This window comes from Anser brachyrhynchus (genome assembly GCF_964034855.1).
Source record: "Anser brachyrhynchus genome assembly, chromosome: 3".
NCBI lineage: Eukaryota > Metazoa > Chordata > Aves > Anseriformes > Anatidae > Anser > Anser brachyrhynchus.
In genome coordinates this window covers 53,899,952-53,923,197 of record NC_137696.1, presented here as the reverse complement: position 1 = coordinate 53,923,197, position 23,246 = coordinate 53,899,952, and the positions used below count along the sequence as shown (strand labels likewise).

At 39.7% G+C, this 23,246-nt stretch overlaps 1 protein-coding gene across 1 annotated transcript in view; it reads right to left on the bottom strand.

Moving 5' to 3' along the window:
• Positions 1-22,307, bottom strand: part of LOC308192934 (apolipoprotein(a)-like) — a 66,286-nt gene extending 43,979 nt beyond the window's left edge. Inside the window, exons 1-18 of the mRNA XM_080587007.1 lie at positions 22,174-22,307; positions 20,768-20,903; positions 19,436-19,542; positions 17,116-17,230; positions 16,042-16,214; positions 15,323-15,452; positions 15,085-15,203; positions 13,465-13,627; positions 12,421-12,551; positions 11,390-11,549; positions 9,682-9,863; positions 8,555-8,703; positions 7,732-7,825; positions 7,005-7,122; positions 5,883-5,957; positions 4,723-4,863; positions 2,199-2,305; positions 594-739 (exon numbers count right to left, since the gene is read on the bottom strand). Of these exons, the coding sequence (XP_080443133.1) occupies positions 594-739; positions 2,199-2,305; positions 4,723-4,863; positions 5,883-5,957; positions 7,005-7,122; positions 7,732-7,825; positions 8,555-8,703; positions 9,682-9,863; positions 11,390-11,549; positions 12,421-12,551; positions 13,465-13,627; positions 15,085-15,203; positions 15,323-15,452; positions 16,042-16,214; positions 17,116-17,230; positions 19,436-19,542; positions 20,768-20,903; positions 22,174-22,222 (2,295 nt within the window). The 5' untranslated portion in view covers positions 22,223-22,307. The remainder of the gene's footprint in view (positions 1-593; positions 740-2,198; positions 2,306-4,722; positions 4,864-5,882; positions 5,958-7,004; positions 7,123-7,731; positions 7,826-8,554; positions 8,704-9,681; positions 9,864-11,389; positions 11,550-12,420; positions 12,552-13,464; positions 13,628-15,084; positions 15,204-15,322; positions 15,453-16,041; positions 16,215-17,115; positions 17,231-19,435; positions 19,543-20,767; positions 20,904-22,173) is intronic.
• Positions 22,308-23,246: the final 939 nt, after the last annotated feature.

Sequence of the window (23,246 nt, the reverse complement as noted above, 5' to 3'; positions counted from 1 at the left end):
TGTACCATCCATACTCTCAAAGATGGCATTTGTACTAGCACTGAATACCTGCTCAGACAGACTAGCATTTACTTTCTGACTCTGTTACCAAGTAGTCAACAGCTTTTTATTGAAAAGTATCCAACATGATATCCTCTATTAAGAAAATCACATTTTAAAAGTCTTTTCAGATGCTTGTGAAAATTAGAAAGCTGGAAGCACTTCGAACATTAGCAATCAGGGGATTAAATAAAAATGTGGTACAATACCAGGTGGACACCACCTGAAGCATTCACTAGTTTTCTGTCTCAGTCTAGGAACAAAGGAAAGTGCAGGTAGTATATCACAGGCTTTATTTGTGCTGGAATGGGATATTCACAGTCCTGGTCTACTATCAGTAGGATATGTCAGGATGCCTTTTGGAGAGGAAGGAGAAATTACCCTATGCAGTTTCCCAGCTACTCTGGTTGACAGTGTGAGGGAAGAAAAAATGCTCTGTATACCTCAGGACTCATGCCTCATGCAGAGGCCTTGAAATGCTGAAGCTATTTCTGAGCCTTGAAAACAAAAACTGACATTTGATGTGCTCACACTCAAAGCTAGATTATTCTTACCTCGCAGTAGCGTACGCTTCCAAAAGTAAATCCACCGCAAAATTCATGATTATTGATACTCCCATGTAAAAAGTCAGGGCGATGGCATATTCTGTTTTCAAGCACAGGGAATTCAATGTCTTTTAATGTCTTGCCTGCATTAGTACCTTTGTGAAGAATAAGAAAATGCACCTGTAAATGGTAGCCTAGACACTGTGATGCAGGGAGGCCTGAGTAACGAAAGGACTGGGATCTGTCCCCAGCTCTACTATAGATGCTGGGGTCCTGAAGTACCTTGATAAATCTTTTAAATTTTCTGTAATTGGATCATGCCTACTCTCAATAAGCAGTGATTATTCTTCTTTGCAGAGAGTTTCAAAATACATAAAAACAGATGCTTAGTATGCAGAAACATACTGCATAGCCTGTTGTAGGCTTTCATTATTTCATGCTTATTTCAAAGGGGAAAGGTGTGGATTTACTTTGCATTAATTTGAATTCTTTCAAGCGTAAAGATAGTGTTTTCCAGATAAGCAAGTTTTTTTGAAACCAAGGTTGAATTTTCCCAAAGCAGAGTGTATTTAGATGTGGGACTCTAGCTCTGCTCCCCCTTTCAGAAACTAGTTGTGTGACATGGCAGGACCCTCTCCTACTGCTTAAAAGCAACAATGGTCTGTTGATTTTCCCACCCTAATGCACTACCAGAAAAAATCTAGCCTGTACCATTTTCTTGTGGCTATGATCACAAGAACATGGCAAGCAGCTGCCACCGTGTGGCAAGCTAAACAAAAGCAACAATAAAAAAAAATTTCCGCACTGGAGAAAAGTGTTTGTTGATAATGCTGATGATAATGCTTCTTGATAATGCTGCAGCAAAAGCGAGTGGAAAATGGCTGGGTATTCTCAGCCCTTGAGCACAGGTAGAGTGAGAGGTGGGCAACAGCAGTCCACATAGGTCACTAGACTCTGAAACAAATTCAGATGAAGGTTTTACTGACATTAAAAACCTTCAGCTTGAATTCCTTTGCCTGTGTCCCAAAGGTAGCTGGGTCTGAGTAAGCTCTGACTGAAAGGAGCCACAGTTCCAGGGATGCTGTCTTGTTTCAGGAATAAGGCCTTAAGTTTGGTGCTTGCTTGTATGTCCTACCTGTCTGGAGTGAACATAGGTCCCTGCAGAAGGCTCTGCAGACAGTAATGTTTAAACCAAAGGAAGGCAAGCACGAGCTTCATTCATATGTTTAAAAAACTTATATCTGAACATCAAAGTTAAAGTCAAGAACGTTACTTGACTATTGTCCTTATTTGTGCAAATATAGCATATGTGTAAGCTGAAGAAAGACCAAAAAAAAGAGATAAAAAGTAGTAAAGTCTTATGTCTCATTTACCTCTGTTTTCTCTTGTTTAATGAATTCAGTTAATCTGTGTGTGGGGGGGGGGGCGGGGGGGGTGGAGGAGGTGAGATCATGGTCTGAAAGAAAGAAATAGGACAAATAATGTTGCCCAGTGACTTCTGACTTAGTTAGATCTTACATAAAATTCATTTTTCCAGGCCCCCAAAGTACATATATTTTGGAATTTGGATTTGAAAACCCTCCTAAGTTTTCAGCCTCACTGAATATGCTTTACCTCTTGTTTTTCCAAAGGCAGTTAGAAAACATACTGAGTTTCTTTCCACCATCAGACTTGTTTCAGGCAAACAAACTGGTTTTACATGGTCACTAATTCTTACAGGACTGGAAAACAAACAAAGAAAAAAAGAAGATGCTTATAAAAATGACCATCTACTTGTTCAGTCTTCTTATTCAGTAGGCTGTGCCAGGAAATGGGTAGATGGGGAAAGATGGACAAGATGACAGCATTTTAAAATTATATAGATGATTGTAAGGTGGTGGCTGGTCACTTACTGAAATAAGAGGTTACCTACCAGCAACCGAAAGTCTCTGAGATGTGTTTGTGGGCACAGTTACAATGTGAGTGTATTTGCAGCATAGTGCTAGCAAGCTGGTCTCTGGTTACCCAGGTAGTGTAATAGGAACATGTACAAGCCCAAGCACAGCCTTAGCACCCCTTGCAGGTGGGGTAAGCCTGACTTCTCTTAGATCCTCCCTGCCTCAGAGGCTGTGGATATTTCCAGAGACTTCATAAGAGGAGGGAAGGTTCAGTATAGCAAAGCTGCGTCTGAAGAAGCTGTTAAATGAGATGTACTGCTGTCAGGAACCATCCCTGCAAAGGTTGGTCCTGCTTTTTAAAGAGAGTAAAAGGACCTGAATGAACTCCAAATGTTGGGTCAGAGTAAAATGAGCCTTTATTTATATGGCCTCTTTTCAGGCCCAGAATGATTTTCAAAGTATGTGACATGACAGCTGACGAGATCTCCAATGTCCAGTTAAAAGGAACTAATAAATCCCCCTGTTCCTAATCAGGCCGTGCCAAGGCCATGAACCCCATGAAGATACAGGAGAACAGATACTAAATGGAACTGACTCTGACCCATTTGAAAGTAAAAATTTATTCAAAACAATGATCTGAATGAAACAGTCCAGAAGGGTAGGAGATGTTCACCAGCTCCTGTGCTGAAGCTACAGTTGTTCCAATGCCATTATGACCATTTTGAACTATATCCTCCAGATCTCTGAAGTTCAAGATGGGAATTTCTAACCACCACTCTCTCATAGTTCCATAAATTAATCCTGCATAATTCCTTATTCTTTTAGGAATGATATTCAGTTCTGTAGTTTCCAAAACTTGTTCATTCACTTCTCAATAAATCCCATTTTTGTCAAAAAAAAAAAAATAATCCTGAAAATTGGTAGGCAAGATAGGCAAGAGGAGAATAAAGTGAGAAAGCTCAGCTTGGTGGCTTCTCCCCCCAGTTTTCTATCACTCTTTGTCCAGTACCTTTATCTTCAAGGTTGTATTTAACACCTCAGGTCTAATTCCACTGTAGGTATGGTCCATATGATTTGGAAATAACGAGACCCACAAAGAAAGGTGAAGAAAAATGTAAAGGGAGGATTTAATGCAGTTGAAAATAAGCAAAGTTGATCCAAAGCCAGAAATTGATGGATCTGTGTCCATATCCATATCAGCTATTTATGGCATCTCACATGCAGAATGTGTTCAGATGGTGAGTGCTGCTGATGCAAAACTGACTGCAGTGCTATAGCATGCATGGATCTACAGTGAAAACATGCACAGAGCACACAATGGAAGAGGAAATGGATGAACTAACTACAAGCAAGGACAAGAAGAAAACTGATGGAGCGCAAGTTTCTTATTCTCACCTGAAATTAGTGGAATTTTCATTAATCAAGCACCAGAGAACCTGAGTTGAATTTTTAGTGAAATTGTTCTAAATTCATTAAAGCTGAAAATGTTATGGTGAATGTTTTAAAGAGAAATGTCCTCTCGGGTCAAACACAAGCTTTTCATGCTCTTTAATCTATGTGTGGTGAGCATAAGAACAAGAGGAAAGCTAATGACTAAGAAGAAAATTTGCGGGAGCATTCCAAAAAGAAACTAATAACACTGAAATAACTGCACAGATTTCAGAGCAGACTGCTCAAATGCCTAAGCGAGACACAAAAGAGGGCATCAGGAAATTACAGTTATGCACAGGAATTTTCACTATATCACAAGTTGGGCCTGGTTTTACTGGGTTTTTGCCCACATCTGGTGCTCATGAAACATTCATATGACCTGGCCTGCAGCACTGGCAGGGAAACTGGACCTTTCTACTTGCTCCGTGAAGAAGCCGTGGTGCTTCTTGGCCAAAACTTCAGATGGTGCTCACAGCCCTCATGGCCGAGCAGAAAAAGGCTCCAAGGAGAAGGTCCTCCAGCCACAACTTTGCTTTCGTTTACCTCCACACTCCCTGTTTCAGTGGAGACACCACTTAGAAGGTGGTGAGTGGAATCCCCCATGGCAATCCCTCCCATCCTAACTGGGGTTGTCTTTCCTAAACTGTGCAAGTAGCTCACACAGGTTCTGCCAGGGGGGTCTTTGAGGAGGACAGATGCTCAGTATTTGCCCTTGAACAGATGTGTAAGCTAATACTCAAAGGGACTCTCACACAAATCTAGGCTAAGGTAACTCATGACTTCAGAGTAAAGATGTAGAAAAGAAAGGAAAACTTGGGTTGAAATGGCACCTGTGAAGCTTTAGCAGGGCAATGTCAGCTCCGCTTGGTTCCTTTAACAATTTCTGAACACTCCGGATTTGAAGGGATGGCTCTACTGCATTTAGATTCTGTATCCCAAGAAAGACCATATAGGAAGAGGGATCTGTTGACCTGGAAGAAATGACAGTGGCAAGGTTATACACCCATGCATAGAATCAGGAATGTCACTCATAAAATTTGCTGATTTCCCAGGAGAATTGCAATAAACAAGATGGCTAGGCTGCTGTTTGTAACCATGGATGTCCACATTTACTCTTAGGGAGGAGAAAAAAGAGATCTTTTTAACAGTTTGATTTTTATAGTAATGAAAAATCCCATGAGCTGTAAACAATGTGGCACCTTCTTGCAGTGTTCATAACTGCTGAAGCCCTGAGGGTCAGCTGCTAGCCACAATTTTTCCAAGTGCAATTAGCACCATCACAGCTGACTTTCAGCATGCTTTGGGGTGAGGGAGGCAGCAGACAGAGGAGGTAACCTCTGTAGTGCTCTGTGTCTATTTGACTGAGACAGAAGCAGCAGACAAATCTACCTGCTGGCAAGAAAAGACAGGAAGTAAGGCATATAGGTTGGGAGGCTGTAGCAAGCAGCTGGAAATTTCTTGACACAAGCCCTGGTTCTGCTCTAGCCAGCCTTGGAGGGAAAGGCTTATTTCTCTTTGCATCACCAAAAGAATGATGGGAGCAGTTAAACCACAGCTTTTAAAAGTAGTAAAAAGAAAAGGAAACAAAACAAGGACCCTGCATACTGTAGGGTGAAAACCAAAATGACCGTACTACAGTGCTTGCAATGACATTAACTGTGCTATCAGGTAACTTACTACTTTGAATGTGGCTTTGCTACTCTATAAACTTCTCATGCCTCAGTAGAATGTATTGTCTTTATCAGTCATCAGTGTTATTAAGGCTTTAACTTATTAAGTGATTCCCCAAGACACACAGTTGCTCACTTCAGACATTAGAGATGCTCCTTGCTTGTTTTAACGTGCAGAGACTGTGCAGATGTTGCACAGGCCAAGGAACTGTCCTCCAAGGTCAGCAAGTAAAGTGCCTTTTCAGGTATATCTTGCACCTCTGTTGATTTTCTCATCCAGCTGTAAGGAATGCCTGTCACTCATTCTAGTGGATACTCACTCTTGCAAGCACTGAGCTGCAGTTAGGACCCACTGTGGATGTATCAGAGTGCCAGAACAATGGTGTGTGTTGGTACTAGAATAGAGAAGACAATAATCACATTAATCTAAGACTGCATGGTCAATTCTCTACCACCTGTGCTGTGCACAATGGCAAACAAGCAATATGCTCCATATTGAAATCTTAACACTCAGAGATTGTCTCCTGCCAATCGCAAGAGAAATCAAATGCAGATTTTCAAAGGACAAACTTCATCTGCTTCAGAACATGAGAGATAAGGACAGAAATTTGATACCCAGGTGACATTTTTGCAACAATGTTCCAGTTTAAATGTGTACTCTTGCTTGCAGGAATTTAATACAAGTAATTGCATTGCCTAAAAATTTTACTTGTGATGTAATGGGTTTGTCCTGATAAGCAATTAAGAAAAGGCTACATCCTGCTTATCTGTGGGGATGTCTTAGATTACTTCTTTATATAAGTCTTGCTATGGACTCTCAACTTTTCTTGGGCTATTATTTTTTATGGTGATTGTCAACAATTCTATAGAAATTCTAATTAGCCTTTCTGCATGGACTTCTTCATGTCCTGTTCAGTCACCAGTCACCAGTTCAGTCACCAGTTCAGTCACCAGTCACGCTGTAGCTGTGGAAATGCATAATCTTTTTTTTTTTTTTTTTTTTTTTTTTTATACAGAGAGAGAGTGATCTTCACATGACTTTTTGCACAACTAGCAAAGTCACAACAGCAATTTACATTTGAACACTCTTGGGCTTACGTCCCCCATTGCAGAATGCAAATAACTGTCATTATCCTCAGTGGGAATTATTCCTTCCCCATTTCAGTAAATCAAAGCATGTTCAACGTTTGTGGTTCAAACTTGCTCTCTAGAGATTAGTGAGAAAGGGGAGAGTTTGGGGCTAATAACATAATAATAAGTACCTGTCAACATTATGACCAAAAAAAAAAAAAAGTTAATTTTAAATTTAAAGTTATTTTATGTAGAAACCAAGTCCAGTCTCCAGAAGCATATACATTGTTTCATACCAGTCTCTTCCTGATACCTGTTTCTTGTGAAACCCTGGTGCTCACTAATGGTGATAGAGTCTGGAACATCAATACCTTGTCCTGAGACTGATGTGCCAAGGCCAAGACCCTGGAGATGCATCACACATGCCATATTGCTCACAGATTCGCCCACTTCTCATTGGAAATTTTCCGCAGTCATGATCAGAAGAAGCTACAGCATTGAGAAAAAAAAAAAAAAAGAAAAGCTACAATGAAAGGTTTTAATGCACATATGTAATGCCATTCACGGTGCAATCTGATGAAAGAGAAAGAGAGAAGGCAGTTTTATATCTTCTTTAGGCTTTCACTGTTTATGTTCTTTAATAGGAACTAAGAATAAAGAAACAACCAGACTCTCAACTAACAGATAATTGTTTTAGTAGGTTCTCAAGGCATTAGTCCTGCCACAAAGTGCATGGAAAGACTAACATGCACAACAAGGAAACCCTCTCCTGTGTTTGAGGACTCCAGGGAAGGAACACCTCTTTCCACAGCTTCACTGGATATTTCAAATTCATCTAGCAACTCTGAGTGCTTAGCTTCACTGATAATAAAGAGCATATGAATTGTTATCCATGAAATCTTATTGACGAATTTTGGCACACGCTATCTAAAATTTGGCTGAATATTACAGGCATCTGGTTTTGTCAAAATGCCATATCTAAATTCAAATCTAAAGCTACTGCCTACTATAGTTGTTTGTTGTTGGACTGAAAACTTTTTGTAACTACCATGATAGATTATAGAAAGGGAAAACAGAGAAGTCTTTACGGATAATTACAGCAGCGCGGAATTTCACAGTACTCCCATTTTTTTTCTGGGTCTGTTGTGAAGCACCAAAGACCATTTACATCTCCATCTGGATTCCTGCAATACTGTAATGATTACAAAAACAAAGAATGAAGACTCCAAATGTTAGCCACAGAATAAAAAATTTATGTGTGCATGCTTTCTAAAAAGTGTTAATCAAAATTTTTCAGTTATTTCCCCCAACCATTCCTTCATTAGATGTTATGTGCTTTCTATTGCCACTAAAAACCACAAAATTCTAATTTTCTGTATCTCAAAACCAATAGTAAAATTATATAAATATGACAAAGCTGCTATAATTTTCTTCATCCACCAAGAGTCAGCCTAGTTCTAGTGCTTTTTAAGGTCTTCTGATAAGTAAAGTTTGAAATGGGATGATTAAGTGCTTTGCACTAAAACACCTATTGTTGGCTTAATCCTTCTACTGAAGTCAGTGAGAGCAAATTAGGTCAGCCCTGAGAGTATGCCAGAAACCTACTCAGTTGGTGACAAACAGCAAAACGCATTGCTCTGGTGCTTGCAGAAATAAGGAAAGCCCTGCATGATTTTTTCTGCATTGTTTGCATGTCATCATCAGCCTTATGCTGTACATCTGTGCTTGAAATAACAACATCCTAGGTAATGTTGAATGCATCATTCCCTCTCCAGCACTGCTATAGGTCTAGGATATCAACATGATGACTTCCAGGTACACTTAGCTTGGTCTATAGAGACTCAATATGAAGTGTTTACTGAGGGGTCATGGAGAAAGGAGACAAGGTTCAATGACATCAGGTGAATTAGCAGCTGTTTACATTTTTATCCAGGCCTGCTCTTGGATGAGTCAGAGGAGTGAAGTATTTGTGGCTATGAGGGCTCTGAGAACTCCACTCTTGACAAGTCCTGCCGTTTCCAGTTTTTGCTACTGTGCCACGATAGTCTTTACCATTGCCATTAATGCAGTCTGTGGAAAAAAAAATAATAAAAGAAATAAAAAAGAAATGATTGTTACCTGTTGAATCTATATATGGTGGTGGTAAGCAGAACTAAGCCAGATTAAGTACTTTCAGATTTACACGCTCTTTACTGTCTATAGTAGAAAGACAAAAATGTACCCTGGGATGTGATCTCTTAGTTTGTCAAGACAGATGTCTTCCTGGACATACAGAGTAATTCAACTGCAAAAAAAATCAAGGAACTTCAGGCTAAATATTTTCTGTAACATACTGCAAATATCTGAAAAGACTCAAAGATACTTGCTAACCTAGGATCGGTAAACACTTTTCAAGAGAAAAGCATGTTTAAGGGTCATCATCAGCCCATTACATTGAGAGAGCGGTTGCTGCTTCCAAGGGCATTGCTTCAGCTACTTTCTCCTGTTGCATGTGAGTAAGAGTACACAGTGCCATTTAGGAGTGAATCTTTTATCCAACCCCACCAAATTCCCTTGCAAAATAAATATTCAATGCAAAGCTCTACCAAACATTCTGAAAAGTCACACTGCTTTGACCAACAGGGGCTATTAATTAAGGAAGAGTTGATGAAAGACAGGGCAAAAGCCTTCCTCTGCTGGTGTATACATTTTGAATAACATGGTTGCCTATGAAAAATACAGCAAGATAAGGGCAACATCCAAAAACGTAAAGCACAGCACAAGTAAAATTCTCGTAACAACATTTAGTGTCATTTTATTTCAATAGTACACAACTACAGAAATTGTCGTCTATTTTCTTCTCAATCCCCTAAATGAAAAAGATACCCCACAGAAAGTACTGTAAAATGATACAAGCTACAGGGTGTAATCTGACAGCAGTACGGTTCTGAAAGCTGGAGGAGGGATATAACTCCTATGTTCTAGTACTACTCAAGAATAACTCTGGAAGATTGCTATTTGTTCTATCCACAGACTCTACGGGAGGTGATAGCTATAGCCATCTGTTACCAGACGTGGTGGGTGTAGTCAGGCCAACACTTTGTGCCTTCTGGTCATTTGATGTGGCCTCTTCTGTATGATCATCACATCTCCTGAGATTGCAGTACTCCCATATCTTGTTGGGGTCTGTGGTGAAACACCATGGGCGGTCATCACCATCTGGGTTCCTACAATAGTTCTCCCTCAAATCCCTGCAAAAATAGGTACAAATATTCATGCCGCATGAGACTGAAAGTAATCATAGGAATACCTTGCCAAGAAGAATATGTACTACACAGAGATAAATACATTTATTAATTCTTTTACTATTGCCAGGTACCCTATTACCACCAAAAACATTAATGGCTGTGATACAACTGGAGAGTTATATTTCCCATGTACATCAGACTCATGAATATATTTATACATAAGGAAATGTAATTCAACCACTGGTTTAAATTCTGGCTGCAATATGTCAATGTGCTGAGTAGTTACATAAATGCCTGATATGACAATAAATTTATTTCAAAGCACATATGTATGAGCGTACACAATTGTGTGAATGTGCAAATTAGCAATAAATAAGCTGGAAGATTATATATATATATTTTAATGCTGGAGGGTTCTTTCTCATATGAAGAAGAATGGAAATTAAATACTCATGCAAATTATTATTATTAACTTTTTCTTTGTTCTTTTTTTTTCAAAACAAATAAACAAACAAAAAAAAACCAAAACCACACAAACCCCACAACACTTAATTCAGTGAGAACACTCCCATGACTGAGCTTGCTGAGGCAGAGGGAATTAGAGTTCTTTTCTCCAACAATTTGCAGAGTTGCGGTATTTCCGCATCTTGAAAAAAAGCTGAAATGATTTTTGTTTGTTTGTTTTCAAATATGCCAGAATACACAAGTTCCACATTTTCACACGTAAATTTCATTTTTTTTCATTTCAATTTTTCATTTTTTTTAAATGTCTGTGAAAAAATATGCCTCCTCTGAGTATATTTCAATATGTTGTTATTTTTATGACAACAAAGGACAGAAAAACTCCGAATAAAATTAGTTAGTGTGACATTATTAAAAAAAAAAAAGGGCAAAAAAATAGAAAAGTACTAAAGTTCCTGCCCATACTTGTAATCCACCAAGCAGTAATGGATTTCATAGCAATTGTCTTGTTGCTTTTGTATGCTTATTAACAACTGGCACATTAGTAGTTATGGTTAGATCTCTAAGTTGTTACTTATCCAATATTTTTACTCTGAATAAGAAAGTAAATAAATCAAGTGCAACGATTCTCTAAATGAAATTCTGGATGCCCAGTTACAACCACAAAGAATATCTAAAATGATAATTCTAATCATAATGCACTTGTCTGTGTATTTTGCAACACAAATACTGTGTTTTCCCCATGAACATCTCAAATTCTTATCAGAAGGCATTCAGTAGATGCCCAAACTCTGGTTACAGGCCCCCCAGATTTGGTTACACCAGCTCAGGTCTATGAATAAAGGGTTACAGTGGTATTTTACTAAGAATTTAAATTACAGCTAAACAAAGCTTTTAAAAATGAGACTAACAGAAAATGTTTCTGTGTCTTGGTAAAATGATAGTGAAAGAAATTCTCTTTTATATGTACATTCCCTATCAGTTTTTTAAAGCATAAATGTGCAAAGATAGCAAATTTTTCAGCAATGGTCACTGTCAGAGAAAAAAAAAAAGTAAGATAAACATACGCGTTTGGGAATTTTTCCAGGATCTTTTCAAGATTGTGTGGGGACTTGGAGTTCCAGGCTTGGCATTTCCTTCCTGATTCAGTGATGGAAGTTGTGCCACGATAACTTAGGCCTTTGCCTCGATAGCACTCCTCCACCTGGGGAATCTGTGCAGGCACATCTGCAGCAAACAGCAGAAACCGGTCCCTTGCATCATGATTTTATGTTCATATTGAATAGGCACAAGAAAACATCAAACACACAAGAAGACAAAAAGGATTGACCCATTCATACAGAGGGCTTCCAGTGAGAACATCTTGGCCAGTGTGAAAAACAGAAGGGCATTTCTAAAGATATTTAGAGATTTCACAGATTACCCTTATATGTCAGATGCTGGCCGGTGGAAGGCGCATTCCTCAGTTTCATTTTGGCATTTGTGGAAATGTTTGAGTTGAAAATGAAAAATCCTCAAAGGTTAGAGATGTTAGCTATTTTGTCTCTGAAATAATTCGAAAATATAGATGATATTAAACTCCTATTCTTCTATTATTCTTTTGATTGCACTAACACTTGTTATTTTCTGTGCTTGAATGGATGGATGTTTCAGATGAGATTTTTATTATTGTTGGATTTTGGAAGCTACTGTCCTCTCTTCCATGGTTACTTTCCAAAGATAGGGCTCCCTTTCATTTAACACTTTAAAAAATCCATTTAATACTCTTTTTCATTCTTCAGTGAACTTGCAAGAAATGCCCCGCCTTTGGGGGAAAAAAATAGGAATAAAAGGAATAAAAAATAATATTTTTTTTGATACTGTAATTCTTCTGCTGGGTCAGCTGATGACTTAGAGCCTTCACTGCACTTCCTAACCATTGAAAGTCCAATATCTGGCAGGTTTTCTAACATACCAAGCAGAGCAACTGCATTAACAACTGTGAAAAAGTGACTGAAAAAGATTTGCCAGGAGAAACAAGAACTGAAATTACAATGAGAAACAAGAAGTGTCTCAGAGCTTTGAAGTCTTTATCTCAAGCACACTCCAGTACTCATACCAGCGCTCTCTTGCTCTGTCCCATCACAACGGGGAATTGAACAGTATTCCCACCGAACACTGCTGTTGCTGGTGTAGCACCAAGGCCTCTTCTCTCCATCAGGGTTTCTGCAGTAGTTTTCCTCTAAGCCCCTGAAACAGAAACACTGGCTTTAAATTACTCATGGAAATCAAGAAGGGTTATGTGCAAGTCTTAACAATTACTGCAAGCAGAACTCAACTCAGAGGTTACATTTATTCTTTCTACAGATGTATTACCTCACCACTGTTCTGGGGCCAGCCAACAGCCTTTGAATTTCCTGTTTAAATGCTGATGTTATGTGAAGAGCTTTTACAATGCTCACACTTTCTGCTCTTGTTTTTGAGGCCAACGTAGGGCAGTAAAAGCTGATACTGAAACACAAGTCACAGTGTACCTGATCCTTACTGCATGAACCAGGCAAGTCTGGATGTCACATGGTGCATGCTTCTCTCTGCTCTCAGCAGCCTTCTGCAGTGATGATGGACAGGGTTTCATATGCCCAGGAAAGCTTACAGAATCCATTTCACAACCCGCAGGATCCAAATACAGAGCTAAAAGCTAAAAGCCTGGTCATTCCCAGCTACCCATGCCTATTGACAATTCTCTGTAGACCCAGCTCCTCTGACCTAGGAGCATCTTGGGCTTTGGAGCAATGCTCCTCAGAAGAGTAATACACTGAAAGTGTGTTAGAGCACAGAGTCAATATAAAAGCACATTGTTAATATAAAAGCAGTAAATACCTATAACTGTGCAGTGGGATGAGGAGGAGTGCAAGTACAGGTGAGACAAGTACATGAGATCAAAGCTGTTGGTTAAAAATAAAAAAGGAACGTAGAAAAAAAAAAGAAAAAAAAAAAAAGAGGAGCAAGACCTGAACAGCAATATGAAAGGTCACAAAAGGAGAGAAAATATCATCATAACTCAGAAAACCTGTGCTCCTCTTGCCTCTGCATCTGGTTCGCTAAGGGGCTAAGGGCTAACTATGTTCTTGGGTATTCATTAAAATGAGGAGTCTCAGCATACTTGCAGGGATATCTGTCAGGAATCCAGCCATGTTTGTGAGGAAACTGCATGTTCCAGTGCTGGCAAATGTTTCCTGATTCTGTGATAGCTATCCTGCCTCGATAGTCTTCTCCATGCCCTGAAATACACTGGGAGCTCAGGCCAGAAACTGGTCGGCGCATAGCTGTAACAGGATTTAAACAAACAAACAAACAAACAAACAAACAAACAAAAACAACAGCTAATTAATGCTTTCAAATATATCAAAACACCTTTCATTTCTGTAATTGTGAACATGTATTTTTTTCTTTTAGCAGAGATGACATTGGTGAAAAGCCATTGCAAAGCCGAAGTGTATGTTATCACAAGAACTCAGGCTGCCAAATGGGTGTCTTGTGTCTGCCCCTTTACATCAGTCAGTAAATAAGTTTGCTGAGACAAGTCAGACGCTGTGCCTGCAGTCCCTTGAGAGCAGAGCTAGAAAGGCAATAAGCAGTCCTTTATGGTCTTGTAAAAAAAATGGGATGAAGGGAGCACATTAGTATATGTATAGGTAGGGTAGAAGGGCAGAAAGGATAAAGATGAGGACTAAGAAGAAATGCTGAGAGAAAGCACAACAGTCTTCAGAGGTAAGGCTCCAGTATCAGTGGATTGGGAAAGTGAGGCAGAAGAAAGTGTGAAAGAAAATGAATTTGTCTGGTATGTGGGGAACATCAAAGTAAGAGTAATGATTACAGCCACAGAACCTGCAGAAGCCAAAGAGAAAATTAACTTACAATGCATGCCTATTGCATATACATTGTATGTGTAATTTCCAGAGCAGACAAATAAGACTCTAATAGCTCCTATTTAAACTTTATGTTTTAAGCACAAAATGGAGATGCTATGGTATCTTTCACAATCTACTTCATCATGCAGAAGTCTATATAATTATTCTTCCATCTATAATTGTTTATGCCGAAGTGAACTACTTCTAGCAAACACATGCTGCTGCTTAGAGCACTGTCAAGAGCAGATGTTAAGAAAGCAAGCTCTAGAGATAGAAACACATTTTTTTTTTCTCAAAGTGCCGTACAGTTCTACTAATGGCAGTGCTAATCTCATTATTCAGTCCTTGGAAATGTCCAGATCTAGTGTGTTCAACTTAATACGTTAAGCTAGCTCAGTGATAAATCAGATTTTCTCCTGAGGTCTGAACTTTTTTCTCAGGATTTATCTCTCACTAAGAAAAAGACAGTGTTGGCTGTGCTGGACAAATCCAGGTAAAATATCACAGTATGGCCATGGTGGCTTATGTATTTTCCATGAGTCAGCAATTCAACTGAAAACTACCACCTGAGATTTAAGCTGAATGCTCTGCCTTCTCAGATAAATTGAAAAATAAGGTGGTTGAAGACAAATTCTCTTTTCCATAACACCTCTGGCATTGTTGCACTTTGTGACACCTGCACTCTCAGTGACCTTACATGATTTTATGCAACAGAAACACAGTGAGTGGTTCTGCTCATTAATGTATAATTTGCCTGATTCACATGGATTTCCTCAGGATACTCACAGCTGTCATTTCTTGCCTTTCCCCTCCCTGCATAATTTTAATTAGAAGAGCTACCCTGTGGAGTGATCTCAAGAAGTCAGACTCACTGCAACGAGGAATGTTGCAATACTCCCAGCGTTTAGTGGGGCTGGTGGTGAAACACCAAGGCCGAAGTTCACCATCAGGATTACGGCAATAATTCATCTTCAGATCCTTCCCTGGAAAGCTGCACATCGAAAATGGAGGATAGGTTTGTGAGTCAGCCTAGCTGTAGCAACTAGGCTGTCTGCAGGCAGGGTCTCTGTGGAAATGAGCGGGGGCAGCTCACCACTGGATATGACTCACTGTTTCAGTGTATATCCATGCATATGAGGTTCTTGGGCATCCCAGCGCTGGCACTCAAGCCCAGACTCTGTTCTGGAAACATTTCCATGGTAGTCTTCACCATTACACATCATGCACTCCACTGTGGGACCTAGGCAGAATGAAAACAAAGCAAGGTTTGCACCAGCCCTTGAACTCTGACCCTGATCCACTCATGAAAGACTACATCAAAAGGAAAAGAGAAATAATAAATATTTGCTGTTCTCTTAGAGGGTTTTGCTCCAGGTGATGATGAAAGGAATCCAGAAGACCATGAGTTACACCCTATCCAAATGAATTAAACTTTAGGGATATATATATATCCCTAAAAGCTTTAGGGATATATGTATCTATATATCAGGGGGGAGCTTTGTCATGTATCTCTGCGTACTGATAGCAGCAGGGGTTCAATATGTAACACAGAACTTGGGTCAATCTTTACTGTTTTTAAAATTTAAAAAATTATTAGGGTTAAGAGCAGAACAAAACCAGCAAATTATTAAAATTGCTAATTTCTCCTATATTTATAAATTTTTTTGAAACTGGAGCCAGTTAGGAAAACAACCTTTGTGTTGAGAAATTTTTACATTCCAGCTTGATCTAAATTCACATTTGAAACCAATTGACAAGAATAAAGTAGGAGTAAATAGCAGGAATAATATTACCTACTTGAAAGCCCCTTCCCTGAAAAATAAACGCACCTTCTGCAGCTTCTGCTGTGTGCATGACCTGGCCCTCACACTCTGGGATGTTGCAGTAATCAAATCTGATCGCGGGATCTGCTGTATAACACCAGGGTCCATTTACATCGTCATCAGGATTTCTACAGTAGTTTTCCTCCAACCCTGCACTGGGGTATTTTTCAGGTGTAATACTGTAATAGTATTAAAATTACATTTTAATTCAATCCAGTCAGAAGAACAGAAGGTAAACACCCAGCTTTCTCAGCTATCTTTGGGCTCTATTCATTCGTAGTGAAAATGAGAGAAAGATTCTCTGTTCTAACACATAAATGAAATCTGATCACCATTTTGTAACTACCATTACTAGTAGCCTCTTCCTAGACCCCAGCTGCCACTAATGAATGATCTTGTAAGAACTATGCCAATCTCAAAGAAAATTATTGTCTTTAATACATGCACCCAGCTGATTAGTCAGCTAGTTGCATCCTGGGGATCTGTGATGTATTATTTTTCCTAAGGCTACTACTTTAAAAGTGGAGTAAAGGGAGTCTATTGACCAAATGCAAGTGGACTCAAACTTTCAGAGACTTTGAAGCAAGTGACCCTATGGTTTTACCTATAGCAGTCCTCCCAAAGAAGACTAAAAGGTTTTTAAACAACAGACTTAAATAAGCGCTTCCAAGTTTCATTAGAATGAAGGCTAGCAGGGGAGTCATAAAGCTGGATAGACACCACTGCTCATATTTTTCACACCTCATACAAAAGAGAGAAATTCTGGCCCCACTGTCACCAATATAAAATTTTTTATCATGAATTGGTGGAAGCAGCATTTCACCTTCTTAAGAGCCCCAGCACATAGACAACACTTCTCTAGCTGAAAATGCAGCCTTTCTTTATCCAGACCATTGCAGTTCTCTGACAGTGGAATGAAAAGAATGAGAAGAAACAAGACAGATGAAGAGAAAATTGTCTTAAAAAGTCACCTGACATTCGGCTTTAATAACGTGCTATAAAGTTGTTTATGCACATGAAGTTGGAGAGGCTTGTAAAAGATTCAGAACAACATGAAGACAAATATAAATAAGGCCATACTTTGGATTGTGGGGTGTTTTTTCTGCCCACTTCTGGCATGGAATACCTCTCCAAGTTTTGGCTTCTGTCCCTCTGTAGTCTTTCCCAATTCCTCTTTTACATTGTAGAAGGTAAACTGAAATGGAATTGGCTTTGTTAATTCAGTGGTGTTACAACATTGCATCTCTTGAATCTGAGAGTTTGCAGAATTAACTCTGAAATTAATCAGATTAGATTTACCCATGTTTTGAACCTCTTGTTCATTCAAACACAGAGATGTGATTCCATAAGATATCTTAAAACTAAATAGTTAGAAATGACTGAGCAACTAGAGAGGAAAGTTCTTGAAGAATATTATGAAGCTAATAAAATCAAGTTAGGAAAGCAGATATAACAAGTTACTATATATATATATTATATGTATGAAATACATTTTATATTATCATATTACGGGGATAAAAAAGGTCTTTCACCAACAGCTGAGGATTAATAGAAATTTATTGTTCATAAGGACATTCACATTATGGGTATCATGCAACCATCCCTTCAAGCCAGAGAATTTTTAGTTATCTGAATATGTTTGTCACAGAAGTGACACCTTTGATTCCTCTTAGACTCAGACCCCAGATGTTTTCTGGTGGAATTCCGTGAGAGGGAGAATGCAAAGACCATTGATGATGCTTTTATTGACAAGTTACTGAAATATCTCCAGTCATTGGGACTGACCCTCATTTTCCCTTTCCTGTAATTTGTTTGCACATGGAGGATCCCCCTAAATCCCCAAATGAAAAACAGAGATGATGGAACAATAATATGAGATCAACATAATAGGGAAAGCTGAGCCTTGTTTGGGCACCTTGCAATGGTTATCACCATCACAGTGTGTGGCTGGGCCTACAAATGATGGAATCATAGAAGATTCCAAGGTGGAAGGCACCCCCAATAACCATTCAGTCCAACTCCTGGCTCCACGCAGGACCACCTAAAAATCAAACCGTATGTCTCAGAGCATTGTCCAAATGCTTCTCGAAATCCAGCAGGCTTGGTTCCATGACCACTGCTCTGGGGAGCCTGTTCCAGTGCCCAACCACCCTCTCAGTGGAGAACCTTTCCCTAATATCTAATCTGAACTTCCCCTGATGCAACTTCACGACATTCCCATGGGTCCACAAGAGATCTTTCCTTCTCCCTTCCAGGGAGAAGAGATCAGTCCCTTCCCCTCCACTCCCCTTCCTGAGGAAGCTGAAGGCTGTAATGAAATCATCCCTCGACCTTCTCTTTTCCAAGCTGAACAAACCAAGTGACTTCAGCCACTCGTCACACATCTTGCATCATCTATGCTGCATGTCTTGCCAACTGTGCCACTTGTGAGAACTGCTGCCTGGTTGTCTGTGTACCCCTGGAATGCCCACAAGTCTTGTCACTGCCACTTCAACACTGATACTCCATTAGCAGGTTCCAGCACGACTATCCAGATACTTCACAAAGATGGTGGCAGTGATTTTCAGAAGATTACAGAAGTCAGGACATGAAGATAAGAGTATGAATCAGAGCTACTTGGGTTTATCTTCAAAGATAAGCTGGCAGAAAAGTTAAATATATCAGGCTATGCTATGGTAACATCACCTGATAAGTTTTTTATTTTTTTATTTTTTTTTATTTTTATTCCATTATGAAGATATCAGGTGTGCACAGACACACTGGGCTCATAAGGAAGTTCACGAGATATGCACACAAGCCGAGAGCGACATCTCAAATCCTTTGCTGCCTTCTATGTCTCCTTTGTGGTTCTCCATGACTGAGACCAGGATGTTTGAAGGGAACTGCAGCTGAGACAGAGCTGCCTGCAGTATCTGCTGCACTGGGTGCCAACAGAAAATAGGATCTGTCTGATAGATACAATGGATGCAATATTTCAGTCAAACAAGTCTCAGCTGAATTATTACACAAAAATTAGGCAGGTGGGTACGCAGATAATCCCATGGCCTTGAAATTTTGTATGACCAAGGACTCTGCTAGCTCAATGAAGCAGAGGACTTTAAATACTTAATGGTAAGAAAAAGGCATTATCTTTGCTTTGGAACATGTTTATTTTGCCTGGTCTCAGTAACATGTGACTAAAGGAGATTGGAGTGAGTCCAGTCCAAGTCGAATGTAAGAATCCTTGATGCTGTATGGGAAATTCTCTGGCAGATTAACCCAGTTCATAATGAGTGCAAGCCCACCTCACTGAAACTGTCACTGCCTGCAACTGTTTGCTCCAGCACTGAACCAGAGAATGCAAGGATGCAGTTAAAACAGGCTTAATGTGTAAATGTATAATGTTATATTACATACTTACTTCTCTTCTCATAGAGAACTGAATCTGTGCTGCTGAATGTTAGTGTTGTTTTGGTATTTTCAGCCAATGTTAAACACTGTAGCTTTTTCCTGGTGAATAGGAAGGCCCTGTTGAAATTGAGAAGAACACAGAACATAGGAAGCAATGTTTTTAATTCATTTCCAATTGTGCAATTGGTAAGTCATTTTCTAGAAATTATTATTTTAATAACACCTTCTTATATCCACTTACATCTTTCAGAGACTGTATTCAGTACTTGAGACACTAAGGGACAGTGACATTTTCTGCTGCTCTGAAGCGTCTGACTTTTTCAGGATGTAAATTATGTGAATAAGTCATTGTGTGGAAGCTAGCTACTGCATTGGCAAAATATTACCAATGGCATTCTAGCTGCTCAGGTTAGTGCCTTTCCTTGGAATGAATTGAAAACATCTCTCCACTCTTTTGTGAAACAAGGCAGCATACAGCTAAAGAGGCATAAACAGCTCTCCAGTTAGCATTGAATAGGAGCGGGAAATTGGGCATTTACTACAGAAAGACTGATGCACTGTAAATCCACCCTTTATTTGACCTTGTGGTAATTTATGGGTGGAGAAAAGCCGCAAGCCAAAGGCACAGGCATGGGCAATGCTGCTGTAGGCAGAGCTGCAGCACCTGGCTCCTAACTTTGTCCTGGGTCACCAAGGGGTGCAGATGGTGCCGTCAGCTTTTCGGGCAGCTCCTGTTGCCTGGACAGTCACCTGTCCTGACCTATGGAGGAAAAAGGTGGCTTTCCAGGAGCAGCTTCCCATGACCTGACACCCAGGTGACAGTGTCTTGTGTTCCCCAGGCACTCTGGACTTGTTTTACACAAATGTGTTCATGTAAATCGCATGCTGAAGTTCCCATCCTGGTTTCTGAGTAGCATGTTTCTGAGTTGGATGTGTAGAGCAAAAAGGCTGAAGAAGACTCAGTATTATTGTACTACAATGTTTCTTGGCAAAAATATGCCCCACTTCCCTATAAGTGCTGAAATTAAAAATAATAAAATAAAATAAGTAAAGTAAAATAAAATAAAATAAAATAAAATAAAATAAAATAAAATAAAATAAAATAAAATAAATATTCATTTGCCTCTTCCAAATCTTCTCTTTCCAACTACATGTCCCAGTTATTCACCTTCTTAGCTTGTGTCTGTGTGTGTTTGTTGTTGTTGGCTTTTTTTGGTTTGGTTTGGTTTTGCTTTCCATCCAAATTTGAGTGTGCATGCTTACTTCTGAACAACAGTGGGAAGATGTCATTGATCAATTAGTCATCCACAAAGGCATAGCTTAAAGATTCAACAGAAATTACCTGCAATTAAAATTTCTTTCAGCTTCACATTTCTCTGCGCATTCTATTTCATTATTTGTCTCATAAAACTGCTTATTTCTAGTAAGGATCCAAACACCATCCGTTCTTAAATAGTCATCCAGTACATCTCCTTTCACTACAAGGGATGAAAAGGAATCAGGCATTAAAAATGAGAATGCTGCAGTTAATATCTGTGACTTCAAGTCCCCTTTTCCACATAGCATTGACAGGTGAAGTCGTTATTTATTTTGCGTGATTCTGGGTTAAAGGCCATAAACTCTGAGGAAATTTCTGTTTCCAGACACGAACACAGCTGTATGGAACACATCATAGGAAACAAAACAAAACAAACAAACAAAAAAAAAACCACAGCAGAAGGAAGATACAGAAATGAAGCTCTGAATGGAGTTATGTATGGGTTTGAAACTGAGAAAAAGAAATGTGAAAAAACAGAGTAACGGGAAGCAGAGAGAGGGACCAGTCAGAGAACGATGGGAAGAGGTATCGATATTAAAGTTTTGGAGAAGCATGAATTAGGATGATGTGAGATTATGACCTCCTATATGGAACCCACAATCACTACAGTTTTACTGGTCACCAAATAGCTGCTTGCCCTCAGCCATCTTGCCCTGGAGCAAGAAATCTCAATCATAAGATGACTGCATAGCCTTTTTACAATGGTCACCATGTTTTTTGTTGCAATGGCTCGGCTAGACTTAATAATGAATCTGTAATGCTGCATCTATGTTGCAACAAAGTAATCCGAGGTTATAAATTAGTAAATCAATTAGTATGATTATATCTGAAAGCCACATATGCATAAGATGTGTAGAAATACGTGCTTATAGATTTAATGTTTAACTCTAAAACGTTTATGCTCATAAAGAAGTTTGCCACGTAATCATTTTTTTTCTTTTTATGCCTGTAAAGATTCTATGTTTCTGTTCCTAATTTTAACAATAGTTTATTTCCATATCCAGCATTAGGCTACAGAGTTATATAAGAGATGTGATTAAATTATTTCATTTTTCAAGATCGGTTATAGACACAGGAAATTCGTAAGTGTTTTCTCTGGGGAACCCCAGCCCCTGCATCAGCAAAGGGGCTTTTCCCCACTTACATCCATTTTCTCCTTATGCTGATACTTAGTATGGCATTCTCACAGGCCATTTGTTCCCATGCATACACCAAGGTTGTTGGTCTTCTCGTGCCTCTCACAAACACAACAGAGCAACCACAGCTCTCACTTCGTTCAACAGCAATTCTTGCCGGCCAGCAAGCCCCAAACCCACCATCATCCAGGTAAGTGGTGACACGTGGATTTGGGGACCCGTCTCCACAACACGGAGCTTGCAAGCATTTGGCCCCCATCTCACCCACACAAGTGGAAGGCAAAGGACTCTTACCTGAGCTGAGCACAAAAAGAAAGAGCAAGGCAGCTTTGCTAATTCCCATTTTGGCCCAGCTGGAAGGTGCTGGAAGTTGTGTGTGTCAGTGCACAAAGTTTTATTGACTTGCACTGGAGTGAGGCGGCATCAAACAAACAAGGCAGGCAGATTAAGTTAATCATTCTCCCATGCTGTGACCCCCTTTGCCGTGGAGTGGACGTTCAAACAACCTTGAATTGGATATATTACCAAATCAGGCTCAGACATTTGTATTATTGGATGCTGGGAAATGTGAAGGCACTTTCCTGTTTTGTGAGGCATGTTTTTGTTCTCAAATTGTTAGGTCTCACTTTGCTAAAGCAGAGATGGAGGTGATGGTGGTCGAAAGTATGGGAACTATCTCCTGGCATACTTTAATTCTGCACAGTCCTGTGTATTCTGCCTCAGGTTGCAATGCCATTTTCAGTCACAAACTTGCACAGGTCAGGTTGGAACTGCTTCTGATTTACACTGGTTCGTAAGCCACATCCTAAAACCAGACACAGATAATGTTAACTTTTTCTCAGAATTTATTTCAACAATCTTCAGTTTCCTTCCTGAAAGGAAGAAGTTTCTTTCCCTCAGTTGTTTCACATTTATGGGTTGTTTTTGTTGTTGATTGTTTGTGACTTGGGAGGCAGGGTTTGCTTTGGTGCAGTGTATCATGTATTTTTATTCCCCAGGTAAAGCTCCTGAAATCTTAAGACTTCTTAGACCTCAAGGTGCATGCAGGATGTCCCACACAATTCAGCAACACATCCACCCCACAGGGCTCAGCCAAGTCAAGCCAGACAATCCCATCCTGCGTGCCCTTGGGAGTTTCAACTGGTTTGCCGAGTGGATAAAGCCTTCAGCTGAGGGTGGCATGTCAGGGGCAGAACAAAGCAAAGTTAGGAGCAAGGCAAGAATCCTTCCTATTCACCTCTGTGCTGGAAGAATGACATTTTTGGAAATGGCACATGCAGCAGCCGCACCCCTGTGAGCACTGCTGACTAGACTGGCCACCTGGGGTAAAAGCAGTGGTCAAAAGGTGAGCACAGGTGGGAAGGGAG